The 14,704-nt window shown below is 54.5% G+C and overlaps 1 protein-coding gene across 2 annotated transcripts in view; it reads right to left on the bottom strand.

Annotated features, from left to right (window-relative positions):
* Window positions 1-14,704, bottom strand: part of KIAA1755 (KIAA1755 ortholog) — a 40,683-nt gene that overhangs the window by 8,032 nt on the left and 17,947 nt on the right. For both annotated transcript variants that reach the window (XR_006703194.1, XM_045444632.1), the window contains exons 5-10: window positions 10,026-10,149; window positions 7,193-7,286; window positions 6,262-6,348; window positions 4,610-4,726; window positions 2,793-2,891; window positions 1,689-1,837 (exon numbers count right to left, since the gene is read on the bottom strand). Coding sequence is in view for 1 of the 2 variants with exons in the window: in XM_045444632.1 (XP_045300588.1) it covers window positions 1,689-1,837; window positions 2,793-2,891; window positions 4,610-4,726; window positions 6,262-6,348; window positions 7,193-7,286; window positions 10,026-10,149 (670 nt within the window). In the remaining variant the exon portion in view is untranslated. The remainder of the gene's footprint in view (window positions 1-1,688; window positions 1,838-2,792; window positions 2,892-4,609; window positions 4,727-6,261; window positions 6,349-7,192; window positions 7,287-10,025; window positions 10,150-14,704) is intronic.

Raw genomic sequence — 14,704 nt, 5'->3', positions numbered from 1 at the left:
TGAGTGCAGCCTGGACATTCGCACTTTCTAAAGCTTCTTAGATGGTTTCAGGGGGGCAGCAAGGGCTGAGAACCAGCCCTCACACATTCAAAACTCTTAACAGTATCCAACACCCACTGTTAGTGCTTATTATTCCTATTGTAATGATGGTGAGTGGCTGTGACCCGCCTTTCCACCACAGCCTCCATTTTACAGATGAGAAAACTGAGGTCCAGAGAGAGGAACTGACTCTCGCGCATCGCATTCTGAATTGGAATCCAGTCTCCAGCTTTTTTTGCACATAATTTAAAAAAATAGTCAAAGCCAGCAAGACATAAATGAAAGGGAGCAGACGGGAGTCAGGCACGGTGACACTCCGGTGAGGGGAGGACTCTCCAGAATCCCACCCCACCCTCCTCTGCCCTACAGGGTCTTGTTTCAGATGGAAAAGGGAAAAAAGGACACGGAAGGAAAGCCTGCCATCTTTGCTCTGGGCCTCCCCCATCTGACTGCAGCTTCCCGCAGATCACTGCCTCTCCAGGAAGGGGTGAAGGCCCAGGGTCGGTGCATGGAAAATGCCAGCCAGCCTGGCGGACACCGGGAGGAAGGGGTGGGCAGGCGGGAGCTGCAGGGACCCCTCTGCGGAACAAGCACATCGGCTCATGTGGGACCACACCGCCCCCTGGTGGAGCTGCCGGTGGCCAACAGTCTGGGGAGGCCTAAGGCCGACAGGGACAGTGAGGCGGGGTCACGCTGGGAAAGACAGTGCCAGGCTGTGTGAGAAGCACCAGGACCCACATCAGTGCGAATCCGTCCGTGGACGCAGCTCAGGGCGGTGTGTTCGAGATTCTAGGCCAGGCTGCCTGGGTTAAGTCCTGACCCCCACACATCTCAGCCGTGTGACCCTGGGAAAGTCACTTAACCTGTCTCCGAGCCTCAGACCCCTCCACTGTAAAATGAGGATAATACGAGACTCCACCTAGTGGGAATTAGACAAGTGAATATTTGCAAAGCCCTTAGCACGAGGCTATGCTCGTACTAAGCGCTATTTAGGTGTTAGTTAAATAAACAAGTTGTTCTTGGAAGCTTAGGCGAACTTAGTAATTGTGTTTGTTCTAACGGAGACAAAATATCTCCAATTACTGACTGATTGAATTGCTGATTGGCACCCCCACCCCTAAACTTAAGAAAACCCGTAATTTCCAGGAATGTGTATTTTTTTTTTTTTTTTGTTTTCTGGCTCTGAGACCATGGCCACGGCTGACGGTTCTCTCCACCAGGCTGAGAAGCCCACCAGGGAAGGCCGGGCGGGGCAGGGGTTCCTGCTCAGATGTCCTGGCTCATCTATCATTTCGCTGAGCCTTGGTTACCCATCGGCAAAATGAGGACGATGTGGCCCTCACAAGGTTCTTTTGAGGAATCAACGAGATGGACCCTTGAAGGGATTCAGCCCAGTGTCTTAGAAAGTCAGAGAAAGTGCTTGGGGGTGACTGGAAACGAGCAGGGGCTGTCCTCTGATGCCCACTTTGGGCTGAAGATGGCCGGGGCTGAAGGAGGGGCAGCAGAGAAGGGACCTCACCAAAGCCTCAGCCCAGGATACGGACCCTGCAAATGCCCCCATGCTAGGCATCCTTAGGGCCCACCCTATGCGCTCCCAGCTCCCAGGCCAGTGGACAAAGCTTGGGGAGGAAAAACCTGGCTGTTCATACCTGACATCAGGGTTGAAGTCCAGCCTACTGGCTTCCTGCCGTAGCCTGGCCAGAGTGGCTCCCCCTTCCCGCTGGAGGCCCAGCAGCCCTGGGTCCCTCAGCACGGTCTCCATCAGCTCCTTGGACTTGCTCAGACACCTGGAGGCTTCCTGCCAGTGTAGGGAGGTGGCCTGAGGCCCCATCCCCACTCTCCTTCTACAGCCTTCCAGGGCTCCCCACACCCGGATCATGCCTGACTCCCCCAGTTCGGCATTCAAGGTCCTGCACCAAGTCTATCCTTTCTATCGCTAAAACATCTCCTCGAGCCACGCCTCCTCTTGTCACCATGGCAACCTCAGGGGAGCAACCCCGACCAACCCAGGGTCTACACCTCTTGTTAGGACACTCACCCCTGCCTCTTCACTGGTCTCCCTGCTGCTCTCTGGCTCCCCCTGCAGTCTGTTCCCCACATGGCAGCTGGCAGGATCTCAAAGCGGCAATGTGTTCGCCCTGCTGCTTAAAATTCTCCAGGGCCTTTCCTGCTGGCTTAGAGTCGAATCCCAACCCAAGTCCTTGATACAACCTCTTCTGGTTTCTTCTCTTCTAGTTCTTCTCTTCTCTTGCCCCGCTCCCACCGCTCTGTTCTACACTGGCCTCCATGCTATTCTCGAACATACCAGAACCACCCCACCTCAGCACCTTGGTACGTATTTGTTCTCCAGGTGGAGCAGTCCCCCTCTGTTCCCATGGCCAGCTCCTTCTCATCTTCAACCGAAATGCCATCTCTTTAGGGAGGCCCTCCCTCCTTCCCCATTGTTCTCAATCTTATTTTCATGGCATTTGGCACAATTTGGAACTACGCACCCGTTTCTTTGCTTATTTTCTTAATGACTACTCTTACCTCTGCACCCTAAACCCTATGAGGGCAGGGACAGGACAGTGTGCCCCAGGCTGGGTCTCCAGGATATGACATATAGTGAGTGTCCAGTAAATATTAGTCAAGTGAGCGGATAAAAAAAAAAAACGGGATGATGACGCCCACCCCGGCTGCCCCCCCTCACTGAGCTCTTGGTCCACGGAATCTGGGGTATAGTGAGGCTTCCCCACCCCATGCTCCTGGCTCACCTGCACCCCTCCAGGGAGGTCGCTCTTCTCAAACTGCTTGATGGAAGCCTTTAGCAAGGAGGAGACCTGGTGCAGGTCAGCAAGGAAGGGGTCCAGCTTCTGCACGATGGAAAGCCAGAGTGGGAGTGTCAGCCCGGGCCAGTGAGGCCACCTGCCCACTCCAGGAGGACACAGGGAGGGCATTAGGCAGTGGTTCTCAAACTTCAGCTGCATCAGAATCACCTGGAGGTCTGGAGAAAATCCGGACTGCTGAACCCGAGTCCCCGGTTTCACTTCTTTTGGGTGGGGCCTGAGAATGTGCACCTAACAAGTTCCCAAGTGATGCCGATGCTGCTGGTCCAGGGACCATACTTTGAGAACCACTGGTGCTGGGGATGAAAGAAGGAGGAGAAAGAAGGCCCCCAAGGGGATACTCTGGGGAAGGGGAAGGAGCAGATGGGGGAGGGCAGAGTTAGGGGGCGTCTTCTGCTGGGTCCCACTTCGGCCCAGCTTCCCCGCCCACTAGCTGTGAGACCTTGGGCCAATCGCCTAACCTCTTTGTGCCTCGGCATCCTCCTCTGTAAAATGGGATCGCAGTCGTTCCTACCTTAGAGGCTAGCGTGAGGATGAAACGTGTGCATTTGTGTGAGGTGCCCAGTGTATCCTATTAGCCAACATCATTATCAGTTTCACATTCTGGGTCTACAGGTTAGATGTCATTTCGAGGGAAGGTTTTAAAGTGAAAATACGGTTCAAAGGCCACTGGATTCACCAGAGGGGAACTGGGGGGCGCCTGTGGGATGAGTAGGAAAGGAGACCACTCAATATATACCCTTTAGCACCATGTGAAGTTTTCACATACTGCCTGTTCAAAAACAGACACATGATAAGCGGGAGAGCACCGGGGCCAAAAACAAATAAACAAAGCACCACATTAGATTGTTAGTGGAGACGCGTGGCTCTCACTGGGGGGGGGGGGGGGGGGGGGGGGGGGTGATTTCGATCCCCAGGGGACAACAGGCAATGTCTGGAGATGTTTTTGCTTGTCATCATTTGTGAGATGCTCCTGTCAGAGTGGGTAGGGGCCAGGGACGGTGCTAAGCACGCTACAGTGCACAAGATCTCTCCCAACAACAAAGAAGCAGCCAGTCCCAAACGTGACTGGTGCCGAAGGTGAGCAGCCCTGGTCTAGGGAAAGTCCGGGGCAGCACTTAGGGGCACTGCTTTCTGTGCGACTTAAGCCAGGAATCTTTTGTGTGTTCTTGTGCCAGCCACCCCCGTCCTGTGTGTCCTCATGTACTAAAGTGGGCATGAAATGCCCCCTCCAGGGTTGTGCGGAGAAGAGCCTGAGATCACAGGGAGAAGGAGTTTCCTTATTCCCTCCCTCTTTCAGGAGGGAACGAGTCTGCCTCCCTCACCAGACCCTGAGCTCTCCGAGCTGCGTGGGTCCACAGAACGAATGTCCGTCAATTTCATTTGCACTTAGCGTAGACACAGCTCTTAGCATGCGCCCAACACTCTTCTAAGCTCTTCGCCCACATGAACTCAATTAAACCTCACAACGGCCCCCTCGAGAGGTACTGCCATTACCGCCCATTTTGTAGTGGAGGAAAAGGGCTCAGAGAAGCTATGTGACTTCCCCAAGTCCTGGGACTGGAACCCAGGCAGTCTGGGTGCAGAGCTTGAGCTCCTCGTTACTGGACTCTGCACCCTCATCATAAATGTATGTTGGATGACCGTCTCTGGGCCTGACGGGGTCACTAGATCCAGGGGGCAGGAGAGTGAAGGGAGGAAGAGAAGGAGTTAGGGTGGGCGGTAAAGGCTTTGAGGGTAGGCACCTGGAAGAATTGCACCCACTCGCTGTGGCAGTAGGGGAAGGGGCCTTCCAGGGCTGTGGGCAGCTGCCCGGGGTCCACGTGGTGGCTGAGAGCTCTCAGTGAGGTCACCACCTCTACCTGCAGATGAAAGAAGACAGTCAAGATGACCAGGGGGCTCAGCGTGGGCACACCTGTTTGAGAAGGGCCTGCCAGATCCCTGCCCCAACACTACTCCATCTGCCACAGGTAAGGCTGGCCCTGGCGTTAAGAGTTGCTTTTCTGGGCAAGGATCTTCTCTGGAAAGTCTGACAAATCAAAATTCAGAAAGAGCCCCTGGCTAAGGAATGGTAAGTAAACAGCACTCCGACTGCCCCTTCCCCAGCACATGCCCAAGGCAGACATCATTAATCAATCACCGCACTGACTCCCTCTAAGCTGGGCTCTTTCCCAACACAGATCTCCAGGAAATCACACAAATGGATGAAAGCTGACCCTGGTCACGTAACTTCTTTGTTCTGTTCTCCAGTGACCCACCAAGGTGCTGTCTCCTTCTTGGGGCTGAGAAAGGTCACCAAATCCTGACCGTATCCTCTAAGACATGGAGGAGGGATGAGGTGGCTGCTTCTCCCGGACGGTGAAGTTGGAGGTTTATGCTAGGAACAGCTCCAGATACCTAAGCTTGGGATTGGGCGGATTCTGTTTGTTTGGGCCCATCTGTTATCCTCGGTACTCAAAGTGTGGTCCATGGACCAGCAGCATCAACATCACCTAGGAGCATGTTAGAGATGCAGAATCCCAGGCCCCATCCAGGGCTACTTCATTAGAACCTGTGCTTTGACAAGGTCCCCAAAGGATTCACTGGCACATAAACCCTTAAAAAGCACATCTCTGGGGACGCCTGGGTGGCTCAGTCGGTTAAGCATCCAACTTTGCCTCAGGTCATGATCTCAGAGTCCGTGAATTCGAGCCCTGCATCGGGCTCTGCGCTGACAGCCCGGAGCCTGGAGCCTGTTTCAGATTCTGTGTCTCCCTCTCTCTCTCTGCCCCTCCCCCGTTCATGCTCTGTCTCAAAAATAAATCAACATTAAAAATTTTTTTTAAAAAAAGCACATCTCTAGCTCCCAATGCGACTCTGCACCAATGAGGAGGAGGAAGGAGGCCTTGAAAATCCTTTCCCGAAGCAGGGCAGAGGGCAGGGGGCCCACGCTCATGATTGTGGTACATGGCGCTAATTAAAGAAAACTGCAGGGCTCTTTCCTGCAAAGTCCCAAATCATCTCAGCCTCTGAGCTGGCGATGGTGAGAGAGAAACCAGGGAGAGAAAGGCGGGAAGATCAAGGCCGCAATATGGAGAAGGCGTCTCTGCCTCTAGCTTACTCGGTGGCCTTGGGCCTCAGTTTCCCCATCTGAAAAGGAGGGAGGGGTCGAGGAGCTGAAACTTTAAAAATCGGTTTCACGCCCCAGGCACCTCTCGGTCACGTGGTAGAGCCCACCAGGAGCTTCTGGGATTGCCAGAGAGCGAGCACTAGATGACTGATTTGGCCACACCTGCCACGGAGGCAGGGCTGACACTTGTAACGCCCAGCCTTGTATTTGTTGACCTCCACTAGGTCACTCCAGGCGGGTCCCAGCTGGTGAATTCTGCACCCCGGCTCAGCTCAGCCTCCCCCTCACCTGGACGTCAGGCAATGTTTCCAGCTGGAGGGCAGCCTCCTTCTCTCCCAGGTAGAACACAGCACGGATGGAGGCTGGGGCCAGGGCCTGTCAGAGAGAACCGTTTCAGAGGTGCTCTGTCTAGACCTTCACTGAGCCCCCTGCTAAGACTCAGGCAAACAGCTGGGGCGGGGTGGGGGTGGGGGGCTCGGCTGGGACGTTTATGTGGTATGTTTGGAAGATGAATGGTTGGAAGTCAATAGAGCACCAGGTCCAAGCCGAGTTGCAAGCTTCCTAGATGACCAGTCCCCTCTGAGCCTCAGTTTCCCCATCTATAAAGTGAGGAGGGGAAGGAAGAGGAGGGGATCAGACCATAAAGTAAGTGTATGGCAACCTTCCACTTTCTCCGCTGCCTAAGCCAGCAACTTACGAACCTCTTCCTTGCTCGTCTGTTCATGAGGCTCATGGGACCTAAGTCTAAGCCCATCGGGGTGGCCACAGGGATCGGTTGGTGGATGAACACCTGAGCTAAGGAGACAGAAAGAAACCTCCTGGGACCTCTGGGAAGCGAATCTCTCACTCTTTCCTACTGGGTGGGCTTCAATGAAAAACCATGGGAAGTGAGAACCAGACTGCCACCAGGGCGGGAAGCCTGGCTGAGAATAGCGCCCTCCCAGGGAGAACTCGGCCAGAAATGGAGACAGGAACCAGGTCTTGGTGACAATATCTGAGCCCCTGAATCCAAGCATTTCACTTCTGGATTATCAAGTCACATGGACCAATGAGCTCACTCTGTCTTCAAGACTGGGCTGGGATTTCTGTATCTGCAAGGAAGAGTTCCTGCCTGGGGTTTCCAGTCCCAGGTCTGTGCCCCCTGGGGCCCATGAATGTCAAAAGTCCCCTGGAGCTCCCAAGCTCCTTGCTAGGCTGAGGCTGTCCGCCTCCCACTCACCTGGGTGGCCTGCAGGGCACTGACCAGACCAGGGTGTGGAGGCCGTTTCCTGGAGTCAATCATAACCGCCAGCCCCTTGGTTTTATCTTCAGGCCTGTGGGTGGTAAACGGAATCAGCAGTCTTGCTGGATGGATGGGACTTTCTAGGGGGAAGGACCTCGTGGAAGGGGAGGGGGCTGGCTGCCAGAAGCCTTGATGTACTGGTGAGCTCTTCATCTCGCAAGACCGACTGCCCATGGCCACCCCACTCCAGGAAGCCCTCCACGATCTTTCTCCAGGCGGAGTCCATTGCTTCTTCTGTGGTGTTCCCACAATACCTCACACAGCCCTCTCTCACACCCTAACAATCATAAGCTATAAGCCACCATCCCAGTTGCTGTAGGTGAGTCGCCCAGCATTTACCCCACCCCCTTCCCATGGGCAGAATTGCTGGTTTCGTTCGAGAATCCAATTCCCTCCATAGAACAGGTCCCCCAGGCGCTGGTTTCTGATTGGTTGAGGCCGAGAGTAGCGAGCCAATTCCTCTGGCCAATGGTTGCTTTACGTAGGGGTCACATGACATGTTTCTGTCCAATGAGGAGTGAGGAGACGTTTGCCAGGGGACTTCTGGGAAAGACAGGCTCTCCTTGAAGAGGCTCTTACTAAGAGCTCTAAAGCAGACACCAAGAGAAATAAATTTCCTTATGAGTAAAGACATTTCGAATTGGAATTTGTTACTTGCAGCCGAAATGCTGTCACTGGTTCACTCTGTACTTTTCAGCGATTACGTTAGGATTTCCCAAACTGGCTCAATGGTCAGGAGTTGTTAAAAATATCGATTCCTCACCTCCGCCCCTACCCCGAGCCCCCAGACGTCTGGCCCAGCACGTACAGGGTGGGGCAGGGCGTCTGTGTGGTTCCAAGTGCCCTTGGCCATCCTGATGATCAGGCAGGTTGGGAAAATAACCCCCAGGGCCTTCCAGCCTTATGTCCAGCCAGTTCATAGATAAAACCAGAGATCGCCAGTGTGGAGGTGGGGTTTCGGCACTGCCATAGCACCTGGTCACCCGGGTAAGTTGTTTCATCTTGCCGAGAGCCAATTTTCCCATCTGTCAATGGGGCGAATGGTAGTTTCGGCCCTGTGGGGCTGCGGTGAGGACCGATGAATTCATGCGCTTAAGGCACTCAGTGACTGCTGTAGAGTAAGAGGAATATAAATGTCTTCCGTTGCTATTCCCCTAGAAGGGAAACTGAGGCACAGAGCAGCAACGTAGCAGACAGTGAGAAGAGGCTCTTGGAGGTGAAGCCCCTGTGTTCATGTCCCACACCTCACCTGCCTCTGGCTGTGTTCGTGCTGGGAGAGCGGTCTGTTTCCACACCTGCCTTGCCACCAGCCTGGAGGCCCCTGGAGGGCAGCGGCCGATGTGAGGAGTCAGAGTCTCTGGCATGTCCCAGTGTGAAGCTGGGCCCAGTACCCCACAGTTTACACTGGCCATCGGAGACCACTTGGTGTTTCCTTTTGATCAGGTGAGTCTCAGAGGGGGAGGTTACCGCCCCAAGGTCACACGGCAAGTTGGTGGGATTCCAGGGCTCTGTTTACCACACTGGCCACTTCTCAGCACGGAAGAGGGGGTCCCATCTCCCCCCTCAGGCCAGAAAAGCCACACCACTTTGGAGAAGAGGAAGAAAAATCTCAATGGCCAGCAGGTGGCAGTGATAGCTCCCATGAGATGGAGCTCGGGGAGAAGGTTCCAAAGGGTTCCAGGAGTCCCTCCACCCCCTACCCCTAGCTGCACAACCTCTAGGTTGGGTTGGGGTCTATCGCCACGGTCCTGAGCAGACACCACTTCTGGGACCCTCCTAGCCGGGGGCTGGGACTCGCGAGGAAAAATGGTGACTTTCCCCAGCGGGTCCAATGTGAAGTCTGAGCGGTGGGGGAGGAGAGGTATTAGCATCAGCCTGGATCGCCCGTTACTCACAACTTCTTTCTTTCACTCTCTTACCCATCCACGCATTCACACCCATTCGCCCCCTATTTGTTCAACAGTATTTACGATTATCACCTGCCAGCTCAGTTATGACCTCTTCGGAGATGCCCTCCTTGATTTCCCAATTGAAATTCGTCACCCACCCTTCCCACTCTACAACCGTGGTTCTCCAAATGGGTCCCTGGCCAAGCAGCATGAGTAGAATCAGGACATTTGTTAGAAATGCAAATTCTCGGGGCGCCTGGGTGGCGCAGTCGGTTAGGCGTCCGACTTCAGCCAGGTCACGATCTTGCGGTCCGTGAGTTCGAGCCCCGCATCAGGCTCTGGGCTGATGGCTCAGAGCCTGGAGCCTGTTTCCAATTCTGTGTCTCCCTCTCTCTCTGCCCCTCCCCCGTTCATGCTCTGTCTCTCTCTGTCCCAAAAATGAATAAACGTTGAAAAAAAAATTAAAAAAAAAAAAAGAAAGAAATGCAGATTCTCAGGCCCAAGACCTAGCGGCTCAGAAACTTGGGGTGTGAGCCGGTGATGTGTTTTTAATAGCACTCAGGGTGACTCATGGATGCCCGGGTTTGCGAGCCACTGATCTACAACATCCCCCCGTTTTCTTCACCACACAGACCCCCCTGAGCGCTTCTTGTCCATGCTGTTTCTTGCACACCATCCACCTCCCCATCAACCTGGGAACCCCCTGATGGCAGGGACTAAGTTTGTCCTGCTTTACCCCACCCCCCTGTCACCCCAGCATCTGGCTTGGGACTGGCTCTGGGAACAGAAGTTCCTGGTGTCTCTCCCTTCAGTCCCTGATCCTGGGCTCTGGGCCAAGAAATTGACGGGGGACAGAGCGACCGGCTGGCCTGACCCCTTACCTGGGGACAGTGCACAGGTAGGAGAGCAGCTTGGTGACTTCCGAGGCCGTGCACCATGGTGCCTCCCAGGCCCCCTCGGTGGTTGACACCAGAAGCAGGCGCCTCCCGGCCCTGTCCCGACCACCTGGAGGAAAGAGGACGCACGTGAGCAGCGAGAACTTTGGTGGAGCCCTCGCTCCAGGAATCTGCTCTGGGGCCTCCGGGTCTCTCCACCTGGGATACCCTTTCTCTCGTCCCCCATGAAGTCTGACCTCTTAGTCAGCCTTTAAGACCCAGCTTGAACGCCACTTCGTCAGAAAAGCCGTCCCTGAATCCCCCCCCCCCCCGCATGCAGAATTAGCCTCCCCCTCTGTGGACCCTGCACAGGGCACCCTGGGAGGCACAGCTCGCGGAACAGACTGCAGCCACGTGGATGGGTTCAAGTCTCAGCTCTGCACTGACTCACTGTGTGTCCTTGGGCTGGTCCACGTGCCTCTGAGCCTGTTTCCCCATCTGCTAAATGGGGAGAATAAAATGCTGAGCTTGTTAGGTGATTTCGAGGACTAAAGGAGACAGCTCCTGAGAAGGACGCTGAGCCGAGGGCTCGGTGACAGCGGTTGTTTTAAGGATCATCATCCTGTCCTCGTCTCTGCCCCCCGCATGGTTGGTATGCAGCCACGGCCGCCAGCTCACTATTTACTGTTGCAGACTTTTACCCACGGATTGTCCACAGACTATTTCCTGTTCCGGGAATCGGGGCTGTGTGACCCACTCTCCCCACGGGGGTTGAGAGTCCGGGGTCTGGGGAACCAGCACGGCCCGGTCGCACCGGGGCGAGGGAGAAGGATGATGGGAATAAGAGGCTCAGACCCGTGGAAACGGGGCCTGTCTCACACTCAGGGCTCAGAGCCCTGCCCCGCCCCCCAGAGTCGCCTCACACAGAACTTTCCTGCAATGGTCACCCCCCACTCCACGTGGGCACAACCCTCTACAGTGTGTAAGTGTGTAAGACCCTTTGTGGCTTGTGAAATCTCAGACAGAGACTTAACTACCTTCACAAGTGCTGTCATACACAGGGGTGCAGACCTCGAACTTTGCACCCCAAACTTTGAGGGGTGCCTCTCAAACTTCCATGTGCCTGAGGATCCCGCTAGAACGCAGATTCTGACTCACCGGGCCTGGGAGTCTGCATCTCTCCGTAGCTCCAAGGAAATGCCGACACAGTTGGTCCCCAGACCACACTTTGAGTAGCAGAGGGCTCAAGTACTCGGAACATTACCCACGGGGACACGGCTATCTGTTCATGTGTCTGGTTCCCCACGAAGCCCTGCCTGGGGTAGGGCCTGCACACCACCAGGGCTAACTGAGCACCCAGATGCTGGCTGGGTCCACTCGAGCCATGGGCAGCTGTCCCCCGATCTGCTTAAGATTCTCTCCCTCCCTCTCCCTCTGCTCCTCGCCGGCTTGAGCTCTCTCTCTCTCTCTCTTTCTCTCTCTCTCTCAAGTGAAAAAAAAAGTGCTGGGGTGCCTGGGTGGCTCAGTCAGTTAAGCCTCCGACTCTTGATTTCAGCTCGGGTCGTGATCTCATGGTTCATGAGTTTGAGCCCCGTGTTGGGCTCTATGCTGACGGTGCAGAGCCTGCTTCGGAGCCTCTGTCTCCTCCTTTCTGCCCCTCTCCTGCTCGTGCTCTCTCTCTCTCTCTCTCTCTCTCTCTCAAAAATAAATAAACGTTAAGAAAAAACTGTTTCACTTTTCTGCAGCATTATTCACTCCCAGTTCGGGGGGAAATGGTACGTGATCTAACTGGCAAGCAATTTAGAGCATTTTTTTGTAATACTGAAACACATACGAATGTATTCTTAAGTAGCATACAAAATGGACAGAAATTTTAAAGACGGAAAAGATTTCAAAGATATGTGCAGAGCAACTGAGAGCTGGGGGTGAGGTCTCAACCCCTGGGACCCTGTTCACTTTCTTCTGCATCCGGGGTTTCTCTGCAACAACTCTGAGAAGCCCTCTCCAAAGGCCTGGGCCTGCGGTCGGCAGAGTTATGGCTCCAGAGATGCCCACGTCCTAATCCCACAGCCTGTGAGTAATGCCAGCTTACCGGACAAAGAGACTCTGCAGATATGATTAAAGCAAGACCTCCAGTTGGAAGATTAGCCTGGGTCACGCACTCTAGTCACATACTCTAATCTAATCATGGGATCCTTAAAAGCCGAACACCTTCCCTGGCTTCAGGCGGTCAGAGAAAGGTAGGAAGACAGATGGGTAATGTACCAGCGCATCTTATGCTGGTGTGGCTGGTCCGAGAGAGAAGAGGAAGGTGAACATGTAGGGAAGAGAGGAGAATCTTGCTGGAGGGATGTCTCTAAGTAGGTGAGCAGCAGCGGAGCACCGGCGAGGGCTCACCTGTTCTAGAACGCTGGCTGTGCAGAGGCCAGAAGGTAGCTACGTGGGGCAGCAGGAGTTTGTAGCCTCCTTTGGGTTGCTTCTCCTTGCTCATTGAGAGATAGAGGAAGGTTCTGGGCTGAGAGGAAAGCTGAGGGAGGCAGTGGGGAAGGTCAGAGAAGTGGAGTGCAAAAAGTCATCGATGAGGCCGGTGGGGGAATTCACTTAGGACTCGGGAGGTGAGGGGATCCACAGCACCACAGGGCCCCACGGCCGGCCAGCGGTCACTAGTCTGACGGGCCACCGGTCAGCGCTGTGGTGTGAATCCCGGGCTTTGTCCAGCTATGAGGGTGCGGGTCGGGAACAGGCAGGGAGCTGGACTTAATGGAGGGCCGGGATGTATCCAGGGAAGCTGGCAGGTGGCAGGGAGAGGCTAGGGGCCTGTGAGCGAAAGGGAGAGATTGTAATGAGCCTGGGATCTACGCTGGGAAGGAGTGAGCACAGGGTGGCGGTGAGGAGGGACAATGAGAAGGCGGTCGGACCGACAGGTTGAGGGCCTGGGGGACCAAAAGAGAGTTAAAATTGGGCCCATGGGGGAGCAGGGAAGAGGGGCAGTATGGTGTAATTACGGAGGTGGCTGTGGCAGGAGTCCCTGGGGGGGAGCGAGGACAAGATCACCGAAGACGAGGAGGTCAAGGGAGGAACTGGAAGGAGCATCTACATGGAGAATATTCATTCACTCGGCATATGCCTTTTGAGCACCTACAATGTACCAGACCCTGCTCCAGGCACTTGGGACCCATCAGTGTATGCTGCAAGTCCCAAAATTACAACAAGAGTCATTGTGGAAAGAGTGACGGTGAGCCAGGTCCTGTCTGCTGCTTCTCCTATTACACAAGGAGGAGCCTGAGGCTCAGAGAGGGCAAGTGACTCCTCCCAGGTCACACAGGAAGCTGACAGACCCGAAATTAGAATGGTCTCCCACCTCCCAGAGCAGGGCCCTTCGATGGATAAAATCTGAGCGCTTGGAATGTGACAGCCCTAAAAGGACTGTGAGATCCCTTGTGTGCAATTAACATGGGGGAAAAAACAGCATGGGCTTCAACAAAGATGACCAGGAAGAAGACAGACAGTGCTCCCCTAGGAGCTTCGAAAAGACACAGCACTGTCCCGGATCCTGCGGAGATGCCGAAGTCTACAAGGTAAAATAGAATTTCAAGACAGTAGGTCCCAAAGACCACTGTGGTCTCTCTTAACCCCAGACATTTGCACATTCTGCTGCTTTTGTCTGGAACACTGTTCCCACCCCTTCACCTGGATAACACCTACTCATACCACAGGACTGAGCTCTATATTGCTTCCTCCTTCCTCCCTGACCTCTCCTCCACCCCAAGCCTGGGCCACGGTGCGCATCTGTCCTCCCACAGAGCCCTGTACTGCCCCACAGCTGCGATATGTTTACACGGGGTTGTAATAACCTGCTGTAAAAACCTGTCGAATTTTCTCTACCACTAGAATATAGCCTTCTTGAGAGCAGAGCCCACATCAGACTTGTTCCCTGCTGAGTCCTCAGTGCTAAGCCCAGAGCCTAGCTGTACACGGCAGGTACTAAAAAAATATTTATTGCAAAGATGCATAAATATTAAACAGGAGTGATAACACCATCTGTATTGGATGCTGGTAACACCCCACTCCGATCCCTTTGCCAGACCAGACTACCCATCCCCCAGAGGCGGTTGGCCGTTGGCTGTACTGGCTCACAGATGTTCCCTTCTCTGGAGAATTGCCCCCAACTGAACTGGATCATGGGCTCAGGCATCATTCATGCATCCTGGATCATGCACCCCCATCCCAGGATCAGCCTGGGGTGGTGACCAACGGACCCAAGCCTACAAAAGCCCAGCCCCCTACACCTTAAAATGGAACCGGCTCTGTGGTATGAATTGATGCTCCTCACGGGGTCAGGCCACATCCTTGCTTAGCTCCTCCCCTGCCCTGTCCTGCTTCGCTCACTCCCCTTCTCCTGAGAGCAACCTTCAACGAATCGCTTTCCCAAGGAGCTCTGTCTCAGGCCCTGCTTCTACGGAACTGACCTAAGACACCTGGCTGCCTCACTGAAAGTAGGATGGATGGATGGCTGGCTGGATGGACGGGTATCTAGAAATTGCTTCATAGAATCCAACTCCTTCGCTGGAAAAATGAAGAACCTGAGTCTCAGAGAGGCTTGGCCCCGAACACAAGCCTCTAGGACTTTCCCTGTCTCCTCCACACCCACCAGCATCAGGATGCTCAGAGGCCGCCCTAGCCCC

Source organism: Leopardus geoffroyi, chromosome A3 (assembly GCF_018350155.1).
Source record: "Leopardus geoffroyi isolate Oge1 chromosome A3, O.geoffroyi_Oge1_pat1.0, whole genome shotgun sequence".
NCBI classification, from domain to species: domain Eukaryota; kingdom Metazoa; phylum Chordata; class Mammalia; order Carnivora; family Felidae; genus Leopardus; species Leopardus geoffroyi.
This window is presented reverse-complemented; position numbering and strand designations above follow the sequence as displayed.